This window comes from Cherax quadricarinatus, chromosome 30 (genome assembly GCF_038502225.1).
Source record: "Cherax quadricarinatus isolate ZL_2023a chromosome 30, ASM3850222v1, whole genome shotgun sequence".
NCBI lineage: Eukaryota > Metazoa > Arthropoda > Malacostraca > Decapoda > Parastacidae > Cherax > Cherax quadricarinatus.
The window spans coordinates 28,008,960-28,032,588 of NC_091321.1; the positions used below are offsets into that span (position 1 = coordinate 28,008,960).

Sequence of the window (23,629 nt, forward strand, 5' to 3'; positions counted from 1 at the left end):
GTATGTATCTGGGACGAACAACTATTTGCAAGTCAATATTCTGACGAAAAAACGTTACGATTTTCGAAAATTATGACTTTCTGATGCTTACGAACACTATATTAACAGGCATCTTCTCTCCACTGGAGTGGAGAGAAGATACCTGTTAATATATACCCCAAGGTACATTGCAAGTAACTAGGAGTTTTCCCATTAATTTAAATGCTTTACTGCCTGTGCGGGCAATAACCAGTCTCTGAACATTTTCCACTTCTGTCTCTCCTGCCTTGAACAGAGCTGTGCTCAGAACATTATTCTCTATGTGATGAGAACAAATTTGGTTTGAATAGAATCATTGGTGCTATTTCTCTTTTTTTTTTTTTTTTTTTTTTTTTTTTTTTTAAAGACCTTGTTTTTCCAGAAGATGCATGAACATACTTTAAATGATTATCCAAGGACCTGCAGCATCTTCACATACTTATCTCTCAGAGTCCAGCCACTCTAAAGGATAATTAACCAGAACCTCAGTCCCTTCATAGATTAAAATGTTACCTTGCTCACAGTCTAACGGCCTGTCAAATCTCTCTCCTCCCTTTTCCAAATGAATACGTATCTCTCATTCTCACACATGTCAACTGAATGCTTAGGACCTTACCATTCAAACCCTCATTAAACCCTTTTTCCAGTTTGAAAACCCAATTTATACATACTCTTGATCCATCTGTCTTGGTTCATCTTTCAGTCTGAATTACATATTTCATACTACTACTTTAACGTGACTCACGAAATCGTAATGACACGATTGCAAACAAACCATACCCTGGCCAGGATTGAACCCTCGGTCAGAGAGTCTCAAAACTCCAGACCGTCGCATTAGCCACTAGACCAGCTAGCCACAATAAGATTCATCCAACTAGGTATATTTCTACACCATAGGAAGGTTAGCATAGGCACCACTGTGACCACAAATGCAAGTTTTTACAGACGAATCTCCAGCTAGCGTGGCCGTGACAAACTCTAGCTCAAGTCCCCTCACTGCCGTCAACATGACTCACGAAATCGTAATGACACGATTGCAAACAAACCATACCCTGGCCGGGATTGAACCCGCGGTCAGAGAGTCTCCAAACTCCAGACCGTCGCGTTAGCCGCTAGACCAGTTTGCCACAATAAGATTCGTCCAACTAGGTATATTTCTACACCATAGGAAGGTTAGCATAGGCACCACTTTGACCACAAATGCAAGTTTTTACAGATGAATCTCCAGCTAGCGTGGCCGTGACGAACTAGCTCAAGTCCCCTCACTGCCGTCAACACGAGTTTGTCACGGCCACGTTAGCTGGAGATTAGTCTGTAAAAACTTGCATTTGTGGTCACAGTGGTGCCTGTGCTAACCTTCCTATGGTGTAGAAATATACCTAGTTGGATGAATCTTATTGTGGCTAGCTGGTCCAGTGGCTAACGCGACGGTCTGGAGTTTTGAGACTCTCTGACCGCGGGTTCAATCCCGGCCGGGGTATGGTTTTTTTTTCTACTACTTTACATAAGAACAGTACTACATGTTGCTCTCAAACATGATGTATTCACTACTTCCAGCCATGTTCAGAGACTATGCTTCACACCCATACAAAAATGTTTGCACAACTATTCTCTCATATTCTGCTTTTTTGCATTTATTAATGAACTTGCTTTCCGCACACCTCAGCATTCTATCTACTTTTGTTTTCCAGTCTGATATGTAAAGGTCTTTCTTTATCTTTTGAACATCTATCTGCTGACATATGCATTTCCAACTATATATCTAAATATATTCAATTCCTCTTTGCTCTCCTTACAATCTGATGTATTTTTTCATTGTTTAGACTATTTCATAGTCTTCATCTAGCCCCTTTTCTGTTACTGCAAATTATAAGAGCTGTAAAACCCTGTAAATAAACCGCTGTTTTACTAACAATGCACGTTTATTACAAGAGGCAAGTGATTATGACAGTGTGCTGTTTGAGTATAAGCAAGATAACATTTATGAAGGGAAACTGGTTTGCTAGACTTGAGTTCTGGAAGTGGAAGTACAGGGTCTACACCCTGAAGGAGGGGCAGGAATATTCATTGGAGGGTCATCTGAACTGTGCTGTCAGTTCACTTCTGGCAAGTCCGTGATCAAACGAGTGATGGTGAAAGTGTTTCCTCTTTTTCCGGTTACCCTACCTTGGTGGGGGATAGCTGGTGTCTTAAAAAATAAAATACATGTTGTAAGTTATGCATGAAGCAGCTCCTTTTGCATTAAATCTTAGTCATAGCTATTGTGTTGCACACCAAGTTTTAGGGAAGTTTTGTTCTTTTTCTTATGTCCTTTACATAGTAGGTTGGTAGACAGTAACCGCCCAGGGAGGTACTACCGTCCTGTCAAGTGAGTGTAAAACGAAAGCCTGTAATTGTTATACATGATGGTAGGATTGCTGGTGTCCTTTTTTCTGTCTCATGAACATGCAAGATTTCAGGTACGTCTTGCTACTTCTACTTACACTTAGGTCACACTACACATACATGTACAAGCATATATATATGCACACCCCTCTGGGTTTTCTTCTATTTTCTTTCTAGTTCTTATTCTTGTTTATTTCCTCTTATCTCCATGGGGAAGTGGAACAGAATTCTTCCTCCGTAAGCCATGCATATTGTAAGAGGCGACTGAAATGCCGGGAGCAAGGGGCTAGTAACCCCTTCTCCTGTATAAATTACTAAATTTAAAAAGAGAAACTTTCGTTTTTCTTTTTGGGCCACCCTGCCTCGGTGGGATACAACCGGTTTGTTGAAAGAAGAAAATATTAGTTTGACCATCAAAAGCTATGAGAGTATTAATTGGTTAATTTTTTTAGGATTCATCCTGGAGAAGAAGATAGGTGTCAACCAGCCCAAACGTATTGAAAATGCCAAGCTTCTGATTGCCAACACTCCCATGGACACGGACAAAATAAAAGTTTTTGGCTCAAAGATTTCTGTAGAGTCTACAGCTAAGGTGTGAAAGTTCTTCACAGTGCACTTTTATTATCTTTTAAGTTAAATTGGAAGTTTGAATTAAAAGTAATTGGAATCTGTCAGATAAATGACCCATATGAATTTATGATAGTTTATAAAGAATAAAATTAAAACTTGCTGTTGTATCATTTGTTGTAAATTAGGTTGTGTGCCTGAAGTTTTTCTTCTTTTTTTCATGTATAGGTTGCTGAACTTGAATTGGCAGAGAAGGAGAAGATGAAATCAAAAGTTCAGAAGATACTGAAACATGACATTAATGTCTTTATTAATAGGTAAGTGAAAATTACCAAGAAGTCATCATTATAGTGTGTTTCAGTGTAGAGTGAGTGAATGGTAATGTTTGTTTGAAAAGTGTTTAGAGTTCTTGGTCCACGGAATAAGGAAATTATTTTTTACATGATGTGAAACATGTAAAACATTATGCTTAGTTCATCTCTAACATTGCTTCACCCCTCATGGTTGTGGGTTTAGCACTCAACTTTCATTGTAATAATAATACACTCCTCATGGGAGGTTCCTTGTTGCTGGTAAAGGACTCTTGATCTAGGGAATTGGACATGTCCTTTTCCTCCTTGGATCAAAAGCTAAGGCTTTTGGGCTTTGGTTTTCCATGAATATAATATTCTGTTACAAAACCTGTGTGCATACTGAACCATTGTGGTCACTTTCCTATTCACTCAACTTTCAGTTGAGGGTATATTGAATAGGCAAAAATCCATATCCATTTTACTTTAGATTATTTTGTTAAATAGCAGGGTATTGATCTGGACAAACCCTCAAAGTGGATAATAGTTCACTTAGTACTGTACTTGTAATCTTGTGTTGCTACAGATAGTCACCACTGAATACCAGATAGCCAACTCCATAACTTCCCTTTTTCTTTAGGATTTGAACCATGGGGAGTTTATCAGACGAACAAGGAGAATTTAGGAAAGGTTGGGGAATGTATAGACGTGAGTGTTTACATTAAAGCATACAAGTGAATAATACTAAGTTAAAGGAATGGAAATGCTTGTTTCATTTATAAATCTAGAATAAGAATATGATAGGGGTGGATAGAGGAGCTATATGGAGTAGGTAATAGGTTACTAAAAGCAGGAAAGACTTAACAGAGTGAGACAGGCCTTAAACAGGAATGCTTGATGTCCCCATTGTTGTAACATATTTATTGATAGGGTGGTTGTGATAGGAGTCAATGCTAGCATGTTGAGGAAAGAAGTGGGATTAAAAGATGATGAATTAATACATAGAGTTATCACAGTTGGTCTTTGCTAATGACAAACTTCTTTAGGAAGATTCTGAAAATTTACTGGGAGAACATGTTTTTAAAATAAAGAAATTAAAAGTGAGCTTTCAAGAAAAGAACATGGTGGTGAGACTGACAAAAATCTCAAGACAATTAGAGATGAGATAGGAGGGAGGGATTATGGAGGAAATGAATGTATTTTAGATATATAGTAGATCCCCAACTTCTAAACAAGATGTGTTCCTGGTGTTTTAACTTGTGCACAAGTCATTTGTCATTTGCAGTCCTGAAGTATTTATCCTTTAGAAAATGATAGAGAAAAGTATGAGTATTTGTCACACATGTTTGTAACTGGAGATCAGCATTCATAAAACTGATTTTCTAAGCATTGTCTTCTGGGCCATGTTTGTAAGATAGATAACCTTAGGTTGGAACACAATAAGTTGGGGCCTTATTAGATTTGACAGTAGACATGGCAAATGGGTCTATGATAGACGAAGTTAGCCATAGAATAGAAGAGGGAAAACAATTTATGAATAGAGACTAAAGAAGAAATGTATCAGAGTTTAGTGATTCCAACACGTTTTAGTGTCAGTGGGGATGTTACATTTGAGAGCAATGTATTTGTGAATATTATGTACAGAATTTGGAGTTATAAATTGAGATAGTTCTTGTACACTCCAGAGGATGGAGAAAGGGTTGTTAAGGTGGTTTGGGCATTTAGAGAGGATGAAGCAGAATACAATGACCGAAAATGTATAAATCTATTGTGGAAGGAAGGACAGGTAGGGGATATTCCAGGAAAGGGTAGAGGGAGAGAGTAAAGGGAGTTTGAGTAGTAGATTCAGCATTCAGCAGGTTTGTGCGAGTATGTTAGAGCAGAGTAAGTGGGAAGTACAGTGCTAGCACTGAAGAAAAAGGGGGGGGGATGTTGCATTTCAGAGGGTCATTTGAATTGTCAGGTCTGCAGATTTCTTGCAAGAAGCTGTTGAATGAATGATAGTGAATGCATATTTTGAGTGGAGGAGGGGGTCACCCTGATTTAGTGTAGACCTAACATGTTGAAAAGAAAAATTAATTAAATTCTTTACCTTTCAGACAGCTGATCTACAATTACCCTGAACAGTTATTTGCTGATGCAGGCATCATGGCTATTGAACACGCAGACTTTGATGGTATTGAACGCCTGGCACTAGTCACTGGTGGAGAAATTGTGTCCACATTTGATAACCCAGAGTTAGTTAAACTTGGCCATTGTGATCTAATAGAAGAGGTTAGTCCAGTGAAAACCTCTTTTTATCGAGTTTGCTTTGTTTAGTTTAAGCAGCAGCAGCAGCTCCTCCTCCTCTTCCTCTTCTGCCTCCTCCTCCTCCTCCTCTCTCTCTCTTTTTTTTTTTTTTTTTTTTTTTTTTTTTTTTTTTTTTTTTTTTTTTTTTTTTTTTTTTTTTTTTTTTAGTGTGTGTGTGTGTGAGAGAGAGAGTTTGAGAGATTTATACAGGAGACGGGATTACTACCATTTTAGTCGCCTCTTACAACATGCATGGCTTACCTTATGGAGGAATAATTCTGTTCCACTTCCTCATGGAGATTTGAACTTAATTTCTTTTAACACATTGGCTGTTTTCCACTGAGGCAGGGTGACTCAAAAAGAAAGAAAGAAAAACATTCATCATTCAACACTTTCACCATCACTCACACACAATCACTGTCTTTGTAGAGGCACTCAGACATCTCTCCAAACTGCCAATGTCTCAAATCCCTCCTTTAACCCTTTGAGGGTCGACGGGCCCTCTCCGAAACTCGTTCTCAGGGTTGGCCAAATTTAAAAAAAAAAAAAATTATTTTCTCTTATGAAAAGATAGAGAATCTTTTCCCGATCATAAAGACACCAAAAGTTTGAAATTTGATAGAAAACTTACGAAATTATGCTCTCGCAAAGTTAGCGGTCTCGGCGATGTTTACGCATCGGCGATTTTGCCCACTTTGAGCCCCATTTTCGGCCAATTTCGCTGTACTAGTCGACAAAAAACATGAATATTTTGCTAGAACTCCATTTTTTTCTATCGAATGGGTGCAAGAAACCACCCATTTATGAAATTCAACTATCCAGTACAGTGGTCAGAATTTAGCAATTTTGCCAATTTCACACAAATTTCAAAAGATGCCAATTTCCGAATAGGGTCCAGAATAAACAAGAAAGACATTCCTAGCACTAAAATGACATTTCCTCTAGTCATTAGTCACGTCTCAAGGCCCCTCTTATATTCTTTTGCTTTCCATTTTGAATTTTTATTCTCACAAAAAATATAAGATTTACTGTTATGCAGACTACTGCATTAGTGTAAAAAATGGTATAAATATTATTGGTGCACTTGTGAAAGAATATTAGACTCACCAGTTGACGTGTATTGCACGCTTGGCACGATTTGTTTACTTTTGAAGTTTGGTAAAAATCGAACATTTCTGCTACTTTGAGCTCAATTTCAAGGCACCTTTCTTTGTAAAACCAGCCAAAATCATCTCAATTTCTGTAATATGTCTTCCATTCTATAAAATGAGACCAAGAAAACTAGAATACAACAATAAATACCATACGAAAATACACTGCAAAGTCGCTGATTTATTCCAAAAAAATGGTCAAAGTTTTTTTTTTCTCATTATGCACTGTGTGCTGCAGGATTTTTTTTAGACTGTGCACACTGACCACATAGACCCATTCTTTCATATGAAGGCCTACCAGCTTTCTCCCACTAGATTTGAGGCCGCTAGAATTTATGCGTACTAGTACGTCAAAAACCCCTACGCGTAAAACGTACTAGTACGACGAAAACCCTCAAAGGGTTAAAGTACAGGCATTGTATTTCCCATTTCCAGGACTCGAGTCTGGCTAACTGGTTTCCCTGAATCCCTTCACAAAATAATAATCTCTTCAAACTCCAACAACTCATCTGGTCCCAAAAACCATACATCTGCATTTACTCCTATCCAACATGCTCACACATGCTTGCTGGATGTTGAAGCCCCTCGTCTACAGAACCTCCTTTACCCCCTCCCAACCTTTTCGGGGATGAGCCATACCCCGCCTTCCTTCTCCTACAGATTTATACGCTCTTCAAGTCATTTACTTTGTTCCACCACCACCTTTGTTTTACCTCCCTGGCCAGTTCATGAAATTACTGCCTCCCTTTCTTCATTAACATTTATAAGTTCCTCAAAATATTCCTGCCATCTACCCAATACCCCCAGCTTCCCATCTACTAATTCTCCTACTGCTTTTAACTGACAAATCCATTTGTTCACTAGGCTTTCTTAACTTGTTTATCTCACTCAAAAAAAATTTCTTCTTCTCAGCAAAATTTCTTGACAGTGTCTCTCTCACTCTATTGTTTGCTCTCCTTTTGCACTCTTTCACCACTCTCTTCACCTTTCTTTTACTCTCTATATACTCTGCCCTTCTTATATCACTTTTGCTTTATAAAACCTCTCATAAGCTACCTTTTTCTCTTTTATTGCACCCTTACCTCATCATTCCACCAATCACTCTTTCCTCTTGCACCCACCCTTCTATAGCCACAAACTTCTGCCCCACATTCTAATACTGCATTTTTATAATTACCCCATCCCTCTTCAGTCCCCCCACTACTCATACTTGCACTAGCCCACCTTTCTGCCAGTAGTTGCTTATATCTCACCCTAGCTCCCTCCTCCCTTAGTTTATAAACTTTCACCTCTCACTTACTGTTGCCATTTTCCTTTTGTACCATCTACCTCTTACTCTAACTGTAGCTACAACTAGATAATGATCTGATATATCCGTTGCCCCTCTATAAACATGTATATCCTGAAGCCTATCCATCAACCTTTTATTCACCAATACATAATCTAACAAACTACTTTCATTACAAGCTATCATATCGTGTAAACTTATTTATCCTCTTTTTCATAAAATATGTATTACTTATTACCAAACCTCTTTCTACACATAGTTCAATCAACTACACATAGTTCAGTCAACTCTACAGCTTATTTATCTATCACAATTGATATAATATGACATAATAAACAATATAAATAACATAGAAACCTGATATACACACTAGAATGAATAAAATGTCATTATGTACATGTATGTGGCTAGTGGTGGCAGAGGCAGAGAGTTTGTTTGAAGGCAGGACAAAATACTCCTTCAATATGACACTAATATCAACTCTGCGGCTTATTAATCTTATCACAATTGATCTAATATGCTGGTGGTGGTGTTGGGTTTATAAGGGCCACAGAGCATAAGCTGTATAGTAATGGTGGTGGCGGCGGCGGTGTTCTCAGTGGCCCTATATACCTCAAACACCAATGGAGAAGTTAAGTTTCGTGTCATCTTTTTTCTATCGCTTAATCGCTTAACTTACTTGCTGCACTTAATGCTGGCTGGCTGGCGCTATAGCTTTTATAGACTCCTGCTGTTTTAGTATCATACATATCGTAGAGAATCACTGAAGAAGGCACATTCTCCTCTGTCTCTCAGCCACTTACCACTGGCACTAGGAACTTTCTTTAGGCCCATGGTGGCTTATTTCGCAGTCGCAATCAGTAAACTTGCACAGAAATTGCGAAATGTTTCGGATGAATGCTCACTCGACCAGTGACAGCCAGACTGAAGCAGTGTCCCGGCGGGTGAACGCATCTGATATGTGCAATTTTCGGATGAAGATTCGATATCCGGAGCAAAATTTCACACAAGAAACGGTTCTATAACCAAATCGTCCGATAACTGGGGCATGCGAAAACCAGGGCTCCACTGTATTTACGTACTTTGTACCACATCCTTTCTGTGGTAATATGAATTTTATGTTACTGTAGTAAAAAAAAGTGCATGCTTTTATTAATACAGTGGAACCTTGGTTTTTGTATCCCATGGTTTTCGACGACTTTTTGTCAAAATATTGTCCCAGTTTTCGTTCATCACCTTGGTTTTCGTCCACCATACCAAACGTGTCCACGCACCTGCGCCCACACAGAGCATCTCACACATGCATTCTGAGTCAGTCTGGCGTTGTTTCTTGTTGAGTGAACATTACTTTGCTCAGTCATACGAAGCATTTCATAATAATCGATTGTTTTTTGTGCTTGTTTATTGAGTGTGACTGCTAAATAAGCCACCATGTGGCCAAAGAAAGTTCCGAGTGCCAGCCCTTTGATAAAAAAGGTGAGAAACATGATAAAATTCAAGAAAGAACTTGTAGAAAAGTACGAAAATGGCATATGTATGGTTGATCTCGCCAGGATGTATGGGAAGTCCTCATCAACAATCAGTTCCATCCTGGCAAAGAAAAAAGAAATCAAGGAATCTGATCATACCCCCGGCCGGGATTGAACCCGCGGGTTCAATCCCGGCCGGGGGTATGGTTTGTTTGCAATCGTGTCATTACAATTTCTTGAGTCAAGGAATCTGATGTTGTGAAAGGGGTAAGTGTGCTAACGAAACGGAGATCGCAAATAATCGAAGACGTTGAGAAGTTGTTTTTGGTGTGGATGAATGAAAAACAGTTAGCCGGAGATAGTGTTGTGGAGGCGAGAATTTGTGAAAAGGCAAGGCAGTTGCATGCGGATCTCGTAAAGAATGTGCCTGGAACGAGTGCTGCTGTTAGTGAATTTAAGGCCAGCAGAGGCTGGCTCGACAACTTCAAGAAGTGATCTGGCATACACAGTATGTTAAGGTATGGCAAGGCTGCAATTTCGGACAAACAGGAATCTTCAATAGAGGTAAACTGATTTAAATTTTCATTTATCTATTAAAATTAGTGCTTTCTACTTATTTTTCATTGTTTTCTGTATGTAAAATTATGGCTATTCTCTATAAAATGTATTTTTTGTTGGATTAACATTTCTTATGGGAAATATTGCTTTAGTTTTCATGGAATTTGGTTTTCGTCAGACACTCTGGAACAAATTAAAAACGAAAACCGAGGTTCCACTATATTTATTTGGAAAAATAGGGTTTTAGATTTTTCTTTTTCTAATCAAAGATATTACAGCAGGGTAATAAAGTCATGTATCTAGAACAAAAAAACCTCCTTTAGAGCATTTCTGAATGATTCATAACTAGAGCATATTCTTTATTTCAGTTTTTTTCTAACTGCCTATTGTTATTCATTATTTCATTTCAGTGCATTATTGGTGAAGATCGCATGATTCGCTTGAGTGGCGTTGCTATGGGTGAGGCCTGTACTATTGTGTTGCGTGGGGCTACAAATCAAATTCTAGAAGAAGCAGAACGCTCTCTGCACGATGCCTTGTGTGTCCTTACACAAACTGTTAAGGAAACTCGCACTATTTATGGAGGAGGTAAGAAATAATAAAATCATTATGTACATGTATGTAAGGTGCAAATTATTTAAAATTTTGTGAGTGATACTGTAAATTAGATTTTCATGGCCCCTTGCATAGCATACATTTAATAATATTTTGGCACCTAATATTTTATGCCAGAGTTGCTTAATAAAATTCAAATTCTCCTAATTTTTGTATTTAATATTTCATCTAAATTTATACTTTTTAACCAAAATTTTTTATTTTTGTTGAAAAAAAAGTGATGACCTTTCTTACCCCCAAACATGACATCTCTACTGCATCCAGCCTCCTCCTCACTGCAGCATTTAAACTCCATTGTTTTCACCTTAGATACATTTAATTTTTTTTTTTCTACATGGAAAAAGTTCTTTGTTTCCACTAAATCCTCAGTTCATCACTCACCTTGCCTAGACTGTTCTATGGGTCACCTCATCATTTTTAGACCAGTCTGCCGACAAGTGCACTCACAGATATCTCAATACATTTGCCTCCTCCATTCTCCCTCCCTGCAATTTGTTATCCAGTCTTTCATTAAATGGATCTTCTGTTACTCATCACCCTGCACTTTCCTATGTTCACTTTTAATTTCCTTTTTTTTTTTTTATATATAGCCTTCCAAATTCATCAACCAACATTTTCTACTTCCTAGAATCTTTCAAAAGAACTCTGTCTTTGGCAAAGAGTAACTGACAATTCCCACTTTATATCAAATTCATTATCTTTGAATCCCACACCTCTTCCCAGAACCCTAGCATTTACTTTACCCACCGAGGTTGGGTGACCTGAAAAACAAATACTTTCACCATTATTCACATTATCACTGTCTTTCCAAAGGTACATAAATATGACAGTTCAGCTGTCCCTTCAAACAGCAAATATCCCCATGCAGGTGCTACTTCCCACCTCCAGGACCTGTGTGTGGCTAACCAGTTTTCCTGAATCCTTTTCATCAAATGTTATCTTGCTTACACTCCAACAACTTGTCAGGTCCCAAGAACCATCTACTTCCACTCATCCCTATCTAACATGCTCACCCATGCCTGTTGAATGTCTAAGCCCCTTACATATAAAACCCCTCCCTCCATCCTTTCCTAGGATGACCCCTACCCAGCCTCTTCTTCACTACAGACTTATACACCCCTTAAGTTATCCTATTTTGCTCCACCCTCTCTAAATGACCAAACCATCTAGCAACCCCTCCTTACAATATGTTAGAAATATGGTGACATCACACATCCCTCACTAAGGTCTATATTAACTAGAAAATAATTTCCCTATCTCTCCTGTATACCTTTACTTTTGTCTCACTGTCATCATAAAAACTTTACTGCTTTTAGTAACCTGGTACCTGTTCCATATATTGGTATCATTTGTCACATTGCAACCTTATCATATTCCTTTTCTAAATCCATAAATGTGACAAAAAGTACTGTATCTTTAAGTATTGCTCAGTAGGTCTACACATCACCTACCCTCTTAACTGTCCAAATGTAGATCTATGTTCTCTTGCTCAGCTCTCCGAATATTTTGAAATTTTTTTTTTTTTTTTAAATCTATAGGACATTGTTTTACATAACGTAAAAAAAAAAAAATTCTAGGGTCAGTACTTAGAGATAAAAGGCCACAAAGTTGGCACTTGTCACTCACCTGATGGCAACATAAAGCGCTGCTGCTTGCAGATGTGTTGCCGATGTACCTTTTTTTTTCTCTTTTGTTTTCTCTTTTTTTTTTATTTGTATAATTTTTATGTTCTGATAATGACAATTTGTAGTAGTTCTTGTGATTTCATAGTTAATCTTTGTTCTGACACTAATATTTGGTACTGAAATAGTGCTCAAATAGTCATAAACACAGTGACAGGTGAACATTTTCACCTACCTTAGTCACATACTATTGTCTAGAAATATATACCTATTATTTATAGGTCCCAGCAATGTTTTGGATACACGGGAGTATATAATAATAATAATAATAGTAATAATAAATAATAATAAGTTCCCTTGAAGCTTGATATAGGAGTGTGTCACTTACCTTATCTCTTCACTCCACTGCTGACAATCATGAGGTCATCTTATCACCCTACTAATGACAGTGGTGACATTTGATGAGCTCGTCGTATCTTATCTCCGCTAATTACAGTGGTGACATTTGATGAGCTCGTCTTATCTTATCTCTCCGCTATTTACAGTGGTGACATTTGATGAGCTCGTCTTACCTTATCTCTCCGCTAATTACAGTGGTGACATTTGATAAGCCTTCACTTTATTTGTTTTCATTACACATAAACATGTGTCTGTCTCAGAGAGTTGCTCATGAACCAACTGGTATTACACATATCACTATCTACAAGCACAGTATAGCACTTTGTCTGGATTTTTTGGGTTATCCTAGGTAATTTACACTATGTATAATTGTATTTACGTATGTGTTCCTGTGAGATAGAGACAGATACAGATACACAGACGGAGTTAGAGACAGCCAATCAGCCTGCTGGCCAGCCAGCCGCCAGCTGGCCAGGCAGCCTGCCGAAATTACAGTTCCAGAATGGCACTTTGTCTTGATTTTTTTGAGTTTCCTAGGTAATTTACACTATGTATAATTGTATTTACATATGTGTTCCTGTGAGATAGAGACAGAGATAGATACAGACAGACAGACGGAGGTAGAGACAGCCAATCAGCCGGCCAGCCTGCTGAAATTGCAGTTCCAGAATTGTTTCTTTTTACTTAGGGCATAAGTTACAGGACATTCTGGCAATTTGACACTTTCCTCTTAAAAGGGGAGTGTTAATACGACATGACGTCAGTGAATCCTTGGTGTTTGCTGCGCTGTTTGCTCTAGCTGGTGCTCAATTGAACTGGTGCTCCCACAAGGTACTAAGTGGTCCCAGATTTTTTTAATACAGCACACACCGAGGGTTAATACCCATTCTATGCTGACCAGGCATCTTAGGCTAATCATGCCAAATTTGGAGACAGGAAAAATAAAACGTAGATTTACGTTTGGAGCGCTAGCTGTAAGAACGTTGATCTACATTTGGACAGTTAAAGGGTTAAATTCTTCTTGTTCCTTTATAGTTCCACTTTGTCTTCACTTTAACTCTTTCAGAAAGCAGAAGTGATAAAAGAAGAGTACAGTATGTGGAGAGTAAAAAGAAAGGTGAAGAGAGTGGTGTGAGAGTGAAGGAGAGCAAATGATAGAGTGGGTGAGGCACTCTCAACAAATTTTGCTGAGAATAAGAAAAAATTTTGGAGTGAGATAAACACGTTAAGAAAGCCTAGGGAACAAATGAATTTGTCAGTTTAAAACAGAGTAGGGGAGTTAGTAGATGGGGACCTAGAGGTATTGGGAAGATGGCAGGAATATTTTCAGGAACTTTTAAATGCTGTTGAAGAAAGGGAGGCCATAATTTCATGTACTGGCCAGGGAGGTATAACATCATTTAGGAGTGAAGAAGAGCAGGATGAGAGTGTGGGGAAAGGTGCATGAGGCATTATGTAGAATTAAGGGAGTAAAGCAGCTGGAACTGATGGTATCATGACAAAAATGTTAAAATTCTTGGACCCTGTGAACAAGTTTTAGATCCGAGGTCTGAACCCTCAAAGGGTTAATAATAATAATTATTATTATTATTTTTACAAATTACATTTAACAAGAAACTATGTTAATAGTTGAATGAGGTGGTAGTTTATAGTGATAAAATAGAACATCCTGGGTAGGAGGAAGAGTAGAACCATCTACCTTGTTCACTGAATTAAAGTTGTTAAGAAAGGTAGAGCCCAAAAAAAAAAAAATCCTCTATATGACTCCTCTTATCTTTGTACAACTTGTAAAAGGTGATTTGGTCATTAATTATTCCTGAAACTTTTAGGTGGTTGCAAGGTGTAAAGGTTTTAGGCTGCTCAGTGAAATTTCTAAAATAAAGACTTGCTCCACATTGCTTATCTTTATATCTACTTGTCAGTTTTGGCCAGAGTCACTACTTAATACTATTGCTGTAAGAGCACTATACTTATATCCATTATTTTTTCACCTGTTTTACCCACTGAAGATTTAGTGATCACTTATTGTTTTGGGATTTTGCTCTTTCATCTACCTCAAAGCTCTGTAACAAATGCACTTTTGTCCAACCACATTTTTTTTTACAGTGACTTAAGGCAATAGTACTGCTACTATATTTGCATTGTGAATTAGTGTGTTACTGTGCCATCTTAATACAGTGTGCAAAATCAAAGATGTGAGCTTTACAGGAAAAGCTAGAGGAGGACGTGATGACATTAAACAGATGGTGTGAGAGATGTGTGAAGCACACTATCAAACATTTTGAAATGCACTCCAGTACAAATTACATATTTTTTTATTTGAGCAAATTTGTATGCTCATTGTTACTATTCTTGGGTTAATCATTTAGCCCTACTAAATTTTATTTTCAATTGACATAGTGAGCACTAAACCCATAGGGGTCATATAGCATCTGGGAAAATAGAAGGCAATCAAGTTCGAGATGGGGAGGTCAAGTCTGTTTCCTTGGCATCAGAGAACCCTTCTTAAGGGGCGCTATTTCAATATGATTTTTTTTTTTTTTTTGTCATAATTGATGCATTTGCAGGTCAGAACTCTTCAGCCTTAGAGTTCTAATACAAATGCATATTGGCCATACATGAATTACATAGATATTACATAAATCTTATCAGGTCCCAGTGATGGTCAAACTCCTTTTAATTGATTTTACCATATATCAGGGAGAACATAGAGTTCATTTTCAGCCTGTTTCAACACTTGGGGGGGGATTCACTTTGACTGTTCTCCTTTCAGAAAGCTCTTCCTTTAATGCAGACACTAAGATTTTTTTTTTGTTTCTATTACAGAAAATGACTAATGCCAACTTTGGCTTTCATTATTAACTCATTAGGTCTTTTATCACACTACTTTCCTTTGCATGTAGCTCTACTCAGCCTTGTAGTGCTTTTTGACAATATGGGTTAGGGGCATTTTACAGATATAATAAAGTGCAATCTTGGTGACTGTAAGGTTGGGAGATAAATGTGCTATGAAATAATGGTGCATTGTTAATGAAAACAAAGCAATGGATGCTGTAGTACATTACTTTTATATTGGCTGTAGCCCTTTTGGTCTGTAATGCATAGAAACCAAATACTAAGTATACTAGTACTCCACTGTACTCCAGAAAGATCCAGATAGAGATCACTGAATTTGATGTTCATTCCCAAGGTACAAATTAAAAAATGAGAAGCTAGAGCCAGAATAATGAATTATTATAGATGAGCTTGCTGTATCACTAAATGTCATGCACAAATTTTACTGCACTTGTTGAATGTCAGCTTGTATGTAATGTAGGCATAAGAAGTACAATGTATACATTACATATCCATGTGTGCAGCTTGGACCAAGGTAAAGCTGTGTTTGTAGCAAATATTGCATGATATTTTTTGACAAGTACTTTAGTATGATTCATCAGCAAGTTGTATATTTTGGTTTTCCCTCAAGAGACATCAGATAAACTAGAATGCAGTCATTACTGCAATTTGACTTTCCAAATTAAACAGTGGGTATGAAAGGTTAGTAATAGCTTTTACATAATATGCCCCTTGAAGATCCTGTCCAGTCATAAGTTCAGTGAGGTCCTACTGTGACATATCACTACTACATTATAGCAATATCAGTATGTGCTGCTAAAATAGTGGCATGTGTATGATCATAAAGAGAAATGTGATATACCGGAGATCATAATACATTTTGCTGGATATGATATTCTTACTAGATGCGATGAGTATTTTTCTCTCTCCAACGAACCGGCTATATCCCTCCGAGGCAGGGTGACCTAAAAAAAACAAAAGTTTTTTTTTATTTAACTTAGTAATTTATGTAGAAGTTACTAACCCCTTACTCCCAGCATTGTAGTTGCCTCTTACGACTCACATGGCTTATGGAGGAAGGATTCTTTTCCACTTCCCCATGGAGATGAATGAAAGTAAATAATGAATTGTTAAGAAAACAGAAGAAAATTCAGATTGGTGTGTGTATATGCATGTGTAGTGTGACCCAAGTGTAAGTAGAAGTAGTAAGATATTCCTGTAATTTTGCATGTTTATGAGACAGAAAAGACACCAGCAATCCTACCATAGAGTAAAACAATTACAGTATTCCATTTCACACTCTTGGCAGGACGGTAATACCTTCCTGGGTGGTTCCTGTCTACCAACCTACCACCTGCTTTAAGAATTATGTAGATTTTATTTTCATTTCTAGATTGACTTGTATAGCATCTAGTAATGAAAATAGGTTTTGGCTTTTGTATTTTTATCTACCTCCTTTCTTCACCAATGAAAACAATGCTATAAAGATTATATAACTAAATGGGTCACTATATTCCTTGTGTACTTTTTTCATGTGAGTAATTCCCATTGAAGTACGGTACTGTCCACCTGTGAAACATTTCTTTATTTTAAGTTTCAAAATAAAAGTCTTAAGAAAAATCAGCCTTGCTTAATCGGTTGCAGTTCTTTAGCTCCAATCTGCCTTTTTCTTCTACAGGTTGCAGTGAGACCCTCATGGCACGTGCAGTAATGGAAGCTGCTGTTCGTATCCCTGGAAAGGAGGCTCTTGCCATGGAATCTTTTGCTCGGGCTCTGCTCATGATTCCCACAATTATTGCTGACAATGCAGGTTATGATTCTGCACAGCTAGTATCTGAATTACGGGCTGCTCATGCTGCAGGCAAATCAACGATGGGTCTTAATATGGAAGAGGCCATAGTAGATTGCATGAATACTGTTGGTATTACCGAGAGCTTTCAAGTTAAAAGACAAGTGTTGTTATCAGCATCTGAGGCAGCAGAGATGATTATGAGAGTTGACGATATAATCAAAGCAGCACCTAGGAAACGCACGACAGATCAGTCGCATTGTTAAAATGCCAATAAAGGAATTAGCTTAGCCTTGCACTCTAGTGATAAAAGTGCTTTTTAACTCCTAACCACACATAGGATTTCTGGTCTTAACAATGCTTTTTATTTCTACAATCTCAGAATAAAACTGAAAGCTTTGTTGAGGTTTCAAGAAACCTTCCAAGCAGTGTTATGAATGAAATATATGAGCCTGTACTCATTTGTGAATTTTCAGAATTAATGAGCTATTCAATTTCTAGGGATGCAGATTTCCAAGAGGTACATAGGTCCATTTCTGTCTGAATATCTCTAGTCTTTGGATAACATCTCTCAACCATATATCATTCTTAACTAAGAAAGGTAGAAAAGGTGCAAGGGAATTAAGTTTTTACCTTTTATTATATTGCTTCATTGCAATTAACAATATGCACTAGTTGGACTTTAATCATGATAATTATCTGTGGGGAGAAATACTACTTCCTGGAAGTAAGAATTGGTGCCCATATGCTTTTTCATGTTTTATAATTAGATGTAGATTATTGGCTGCTAAAAAGTCTAAATCTTAAGAAATTAATTCAAATTTACAGTGTTAATTCAAATTTACAGTGTTTATTGATTTCAGAAGTACACGAACTGAAAATTGCACCTTTTATTAGAATTTATAAATTATGAATATGGTAATACACAGATTCCAAGTGTAATACAATAAGAACTAAGATTCTCAACATAATTCTGGACAACAAATACTTGAGAATGTCCACTCACATAAAAGTGTGGTTTCACACAAGGTGAACTACACATTGTATTGAAAAAAGATAAATCACAATTAATCTGGCATGTTTATCCTACTGCGGGAAAAGCTATCAATAATTAAACCATACCTAATTTTAAGTTGAACAGTCTTACATTAAATGTAAGGAAGAAATCTTTAATGTTAACATTCTTACATCCTGTTGTCTTTACATTATATATTAAGACCATTCTCATTATTTTAGTCTTTTCATGGCAATCATCCTACAACTTACAGGATTAATCCCCTGACTCCAATTCCTTTTTCATGGCGAGCGAGATTATGGTCTTCGTTGATACAGTGGCCATGCTGAGTGGGCCTTCTTGACCAGGAGTGGCCATGACCTGTGAAGGGCAAGTAAATGCTCTCCTCCGTAATTTGGTTCTGGGCAGGGTGCTAGTCCACTCATGATTTTGGTGCATGGATTTGTAATTCATGAATTCTGTTCATCTTTCACTTTGTGAATAGCAGGTTTCCACAGGTAGTGTATTGAAAGTGTGTCAGGCAGATCAGATTGTGCTCAGTCTGAACAAGAGCTGTGGCAGGGTGGTGTGTTTGACTAAGTTCAAGTAAGCATTGTAAGGGGAGGGCACCTTTTTGGTCCTCTAGTTACCATCACACCCTCTGGTCACTCTGTTACCATTAATCTTGGGACTGATATGGGTTAGTGCTTTCCATTTTTAAACTTGATGGGTAGGGATATGGAAAACTGAAGTTTTTCTGTTACAGTAGACCCTCATATTACATGGATTTATTTGGCACATTTTGGTTATTACGCTATTGAAAAATTGCGACACAATTTTATACAACACTTCATAAAATTAACTTAACACCATTTGGTTTTCGGGAGGGAAAAAATTTTGAGGATCGCCAGCGGGATATTTTCCTAGCTCAGGCCGCCGCCTGGCTGTTGGTGAGACCACTGTCTCCGTGAGGCTGCACCAGATGATTACTTCACCTTGCTCCTTCGCGGTAATGTGTCAGGTGATTTCAAGTGTAAGCCCATGGTTATTTACTGCTATAAGAATGCTCGTGCTTTGAAAGGCATAGCTAAAAACACCTTACCAGTAATTCTGAGATCAAACTTGTCAGCGTGGATGACAGAGGGAATATTTATTGCCTGGTTTCAGCATCACTTTATTTCTGAAGTAAAGGTTTACCTGCACAGCAAGAACCTTGCATTCAAGGCTCTCTTCATTTTTTATAATTCTCATACTCATCCAGAAGCTTTGCTGGATGTGACCCCATATGTGAAAGTTGTATTTTTACCTCCAAATACAAATCTTTAATACAACCACTGGATCAGGGAGTTATTAAGTCATTCAAGTGTAAGTACACAAGAAAAGTGATGAAAAAACTTGTTGCATCAGTGGACTCTTGACTCCAACCTGGCAGTACCAAGCTTCTGGAATAATGTATAATGTACTGCAGGATAAAAGAAGCCAGAGATCCATTAGAATTTATTCACACTCCAATACAACCATCGATTTTAGTACCAGAACTTCAACCATCCACTTCTGCTGACAACCTACAACCATCCACCTCAGCCCAGTTGGGCAACACCATGCATCTCCACTCTCTTCACAATCACTGACATACACCAACAACCACAATTTAAGGTAAGTAATATTTCTGTTGCATTTGTAGTCTTAAGCAATAAAAACATTATCATTTTTTTTGTAAGATCTGTATGTTTAAAAAATGTTTGGCTTTTGGGGGGGGGGTCCCTGGAACATAATCCTATTTTCCCCGTAAGTTCTTCAATTTATATAACATGGATTTATCTAACACAGCATTTTCAGGAACGTAACTACCGAGTAATATGAGGGTCTACTGTATTACTGGTTATTTCCTAAAATCTTTGCAACAGTACTCTAAAATATTCTTTGCCAAATTTTGTTTAATGCTTCTCACTCATCACAACTGCTACTACTTCAGACACTGCTTGTGACCTTCACCACTTCACTATTAACTCTTTGAGGGTCCGCCCCGTAGTTCTATGGCTCTGAAGCCTGGGTCCAAGCCGTAGTTCTACGCCATGAGCTCAGCTCACTCGTATATGTGTGAGCAGTAAATTTGGGCCTAGATATGAGAGAATGCATCTGTGTGGTAAGTGGGCACCATATAAAACAAATCCTGCAGCACGCAGTGTATTATGAGAAAAAACTGCAATTGTATTATTGGACTAAAACAGCGACTCAGCGGTGTATTTTCGTGTGTTTTTACAGTTGTATTCACGGTTTCTTGATCTCATTTGATAGAATTTTAGATATATTACAGAAATAGAGATGATTTTGATTGGTTTTAGTACTGAAAATGGCTTGAAATTGAGCTCAAAGTAGCAGAAATGTTTGATTTTTGTCGATGTTCTAGGGTAAGCAAATCATATCACACGTCCAATACACGTCAGCTGGTGGGTCTAATGTCCGTTCGTGAATGCGCTGATATTATTTATACAATTATTACAATATTGCATAACAGTAAATCATCTATTTTATGGTGTAAAAGAGGGGGTTGGGATATTGGCAATTTGGAGGGACATCTAAACTGTCATATCTGAGTGGATCTGCAAAGACTGTGATTATGTGTGAGTGATTGTGAAGTGTTGAATGATGAAAGTTTTCTCTTTCTTTTTGGGTCACCCTGCCTTGGTGGGAAACGCCCAATGTGATAAAACTATAGACATAATGCAGAGTAAGATTTTTAGATATAATTTCAACAAGAATGGGACCCTATGGGTTTACCGCTTCCCACTGATTCAATTTACTGACAATAGAGCTATAGTCTACACCCTTCATGAGAGTTCTCCTGGTGGTGGTAAGGGTTCTACAGTATCATCACCTTCCTTGGATCAAACCCTACTTCCTCCTATTTCCCAGTCATTGGAGTGTTTCCCTATGATTATACATAATATGAATTCACAAAGAACCACAAATCACTCCTGGTGAGATGGAGAGGGAAAAGTGTGTTATCAAATGAATTGAAGATGTGACCCCTCTCTCCCTTCAAGGGAGGTTCCTTGATACCAGTGAGGGGCTCTTGATCTAAGGAATTGTTCTTGGGCTCCAATTCCTTGAATTTTTCCTGACTAATGCTTTTCATTTTCCCAGGCGCTGTGACCCCTATATGTTTAGCACCCCCTACCCTTTATTAATGTAATTCATCTAAAGCATTGCACCTGTCTTCCTTAGATTGAACCTGACTCTGTCTAATGCTCCCAGGCACTGTTTTGTCACTAAGAATTTAGTGTGTCCCCTAAATATAATAAAATTTAAGGATAATTGAATGGTTAGTGTTTCGAGTCAAATGTAGGTGACCTAAAGGATGAGGTGGGAGAGGCTTGTAAATGGTGTAGTAGGTAGTGCCAGGGATAAATGATTATGGAAGACCTTTAATTCAGTTGTGTATTGAAAGGGGTTTGGTAATAGATAATGCTTATTTTGAAGAAAAGAGGATAAGTATACAAAATATGATACAGAGTGCAATGATAGCAGTTAGATTATGTGTAAGATAAAAGGTTAATGGATAGAGAAGCAACATGTGTTTGTTATGTACAGAAAAGGAGTGGGGTACAAGTACAAAAAGAATGGCATCAGTGGGTAAGAGCAGTGAATCTGAATAAACTGAGAAAACTCGGAAATGATATAAGCAACTATTGGGAGAAAGTTGGGTTAGCATACAGAAATTAAGGGGAGATCAAAGAGGTATGAGGTGGCTTTAAGAATGCAGTCTAGAATAGAAAAAGGAATTATGAGTTTTTTTTTTTAACAAGTCGGCCATCTCCCACCAAGGCAGGGTGACCCAAAAAGAAAGAAAAAATCCCCAAGAAGAAAATACTTTCATCATCATTCAACACTTTCACCTCACTCATACATAATCACTGTTTTTCCATAGGCACCCAGATACAACAGTTTAGAAGCATATATTGATATATAACATATCCTTCCAAACTGCCAGTATCCCAAACCCCTCCTTTAAAGAACAGGCATTGTACTTCCCATTTCCAGTACTCAAGTCCGGCCATATAAAAATAGCCAGATAAGTTACAGGGAGAAAATTTTTGCATATAGGAGGTTTTTACAAGTTAGAACTTCCTCCTGTGTCGTCACCGCTCTAACACCCTTTATCTGACCTCGCTGACAGCCCCACCTTTGACACGGACTCCCTCTTTGCCTTTTTGTCAGCAACAACTTAATTACACTAACTGGTTATACTTTTCTTTTGCACTCCTCATCGCTCTTACTACCTTTGGCATACCCTTCACCCCTCGCTGGTATCTTACCAGGTATTTTACATCTTTAGCACACACTACCCTGCAGTGCCATATGACCCTTGATTTAGGGCTTTATTTGATTATAATAATAATACTACCTGGTTATGATTCAATAATAATAACACAAGTTACACAGACTCCCTATGAATTTTTGTCAGCAACAGCTTATTACACCAACTTCGATTATATTTTCCCTTTAGCATTTGTCACTACCATTACTGACTGCCTCTTGCATCCTACTCACCCTCGCTGGTCTCTGATCTTCGCATATTACATTTTATGCACATCCTGCCCTGCAGCGCAGTATGACCCTTGTGGGTTTAGTGTTTAGTTTTGATTGTAATAATAATACAGGTTAGAATTAATGAACGAAAAGCAGAGTATAGGAGAAGAAACAAAGCGTTTAAGAGTTGAGGGAGCGCCTGTGAGAGAGAAGGCGAGTCATCGGCAAATTTTACCGAGACCGGAGAATTGTTTTGGACCCCTCAAGGGAGGTTCCTTGATGTTGGTGAGGGGCTCTTGATGTAGGGAATTGGATCTGTGCTTCAGTTCCCTGAATTGAGCCTAAATACCTTCCTCCCCCCCTCCACATGCACTATAATCCTATGGGCTTAGCGCTCCTCCCCCATAATAATGTATGACTCCTACCGGTGTTGAGCTTCCCCCATGAATGTAGTAATAATAGTAAAATAAAGCCTGGAAAGCAAATAGGCTTAACTTATTCAGATGTGAGAGAAATAACAGGCAACAAGGAGGTGGGGGGGGGGGGTTGGCCTGTATGTCACTTGAATTGCTTACATAAGAACATAAGAAAGGAGGAACGCTGCAGGAGGCCTGCTGGCCCATACTAGGCAGGTCCTTTACAATTCATCCCACTAACAAAACATTTGCCCAACCCAATTTTCAATGCCACCCAAGAAATAAGCTCTGATGTGAAAGTCCCACTCAAATCCAACCCCTCCCACTCATGTACTTATCCAACCTAGATTTGAAACTACCCAAAGTCCCAGCCTCAATAACCCAACTAGGTAGACTGTTTCACTCATCAAC

The 23,629-nt window shown here is 38.0% G+C and overlaps 1 protein-coding gene across 2 annotated transcripts in view; it reads left to right on the forward strand.

Moving 5' to 3' along the window:
* The window catches only part of CCT2 (chaperonin containing TCP1 subunit 2), a 65,821-nt gene extending 48,146 nt beyond the window's left edge, over positions 1-17,675 (forward strand). For both annotated transcript variants that reach the window (XM_053782118.2, XM_053782117.2), the window contains exons 6-10: positions 2,856-2,995; positions 3,199-3,287; positions 5,360-5,534; positions 10,426-10,603; positions 17,165-17,675. In XM_053782118.2, coding sequence (XP_053638093.2) covers positions 2,856-2,995; positions 3,199-3,287; positions 5,360-5,534; positions 10,426-10,603; positions 17,165-17,541 — 959 coding nt within the window. In that variant the 3' untranslated portion in view covers positions 17,542-17,675. The remainder of the gene's footprint in view (positions 1-2,855; positions 2,996-3,198; positions 3,288-5,359; positions 5,535-10,425; positions 10,604-17,164) is intronic.
* Positions 17,676-23,629: the final 5,954 nt, after the last annotated feature.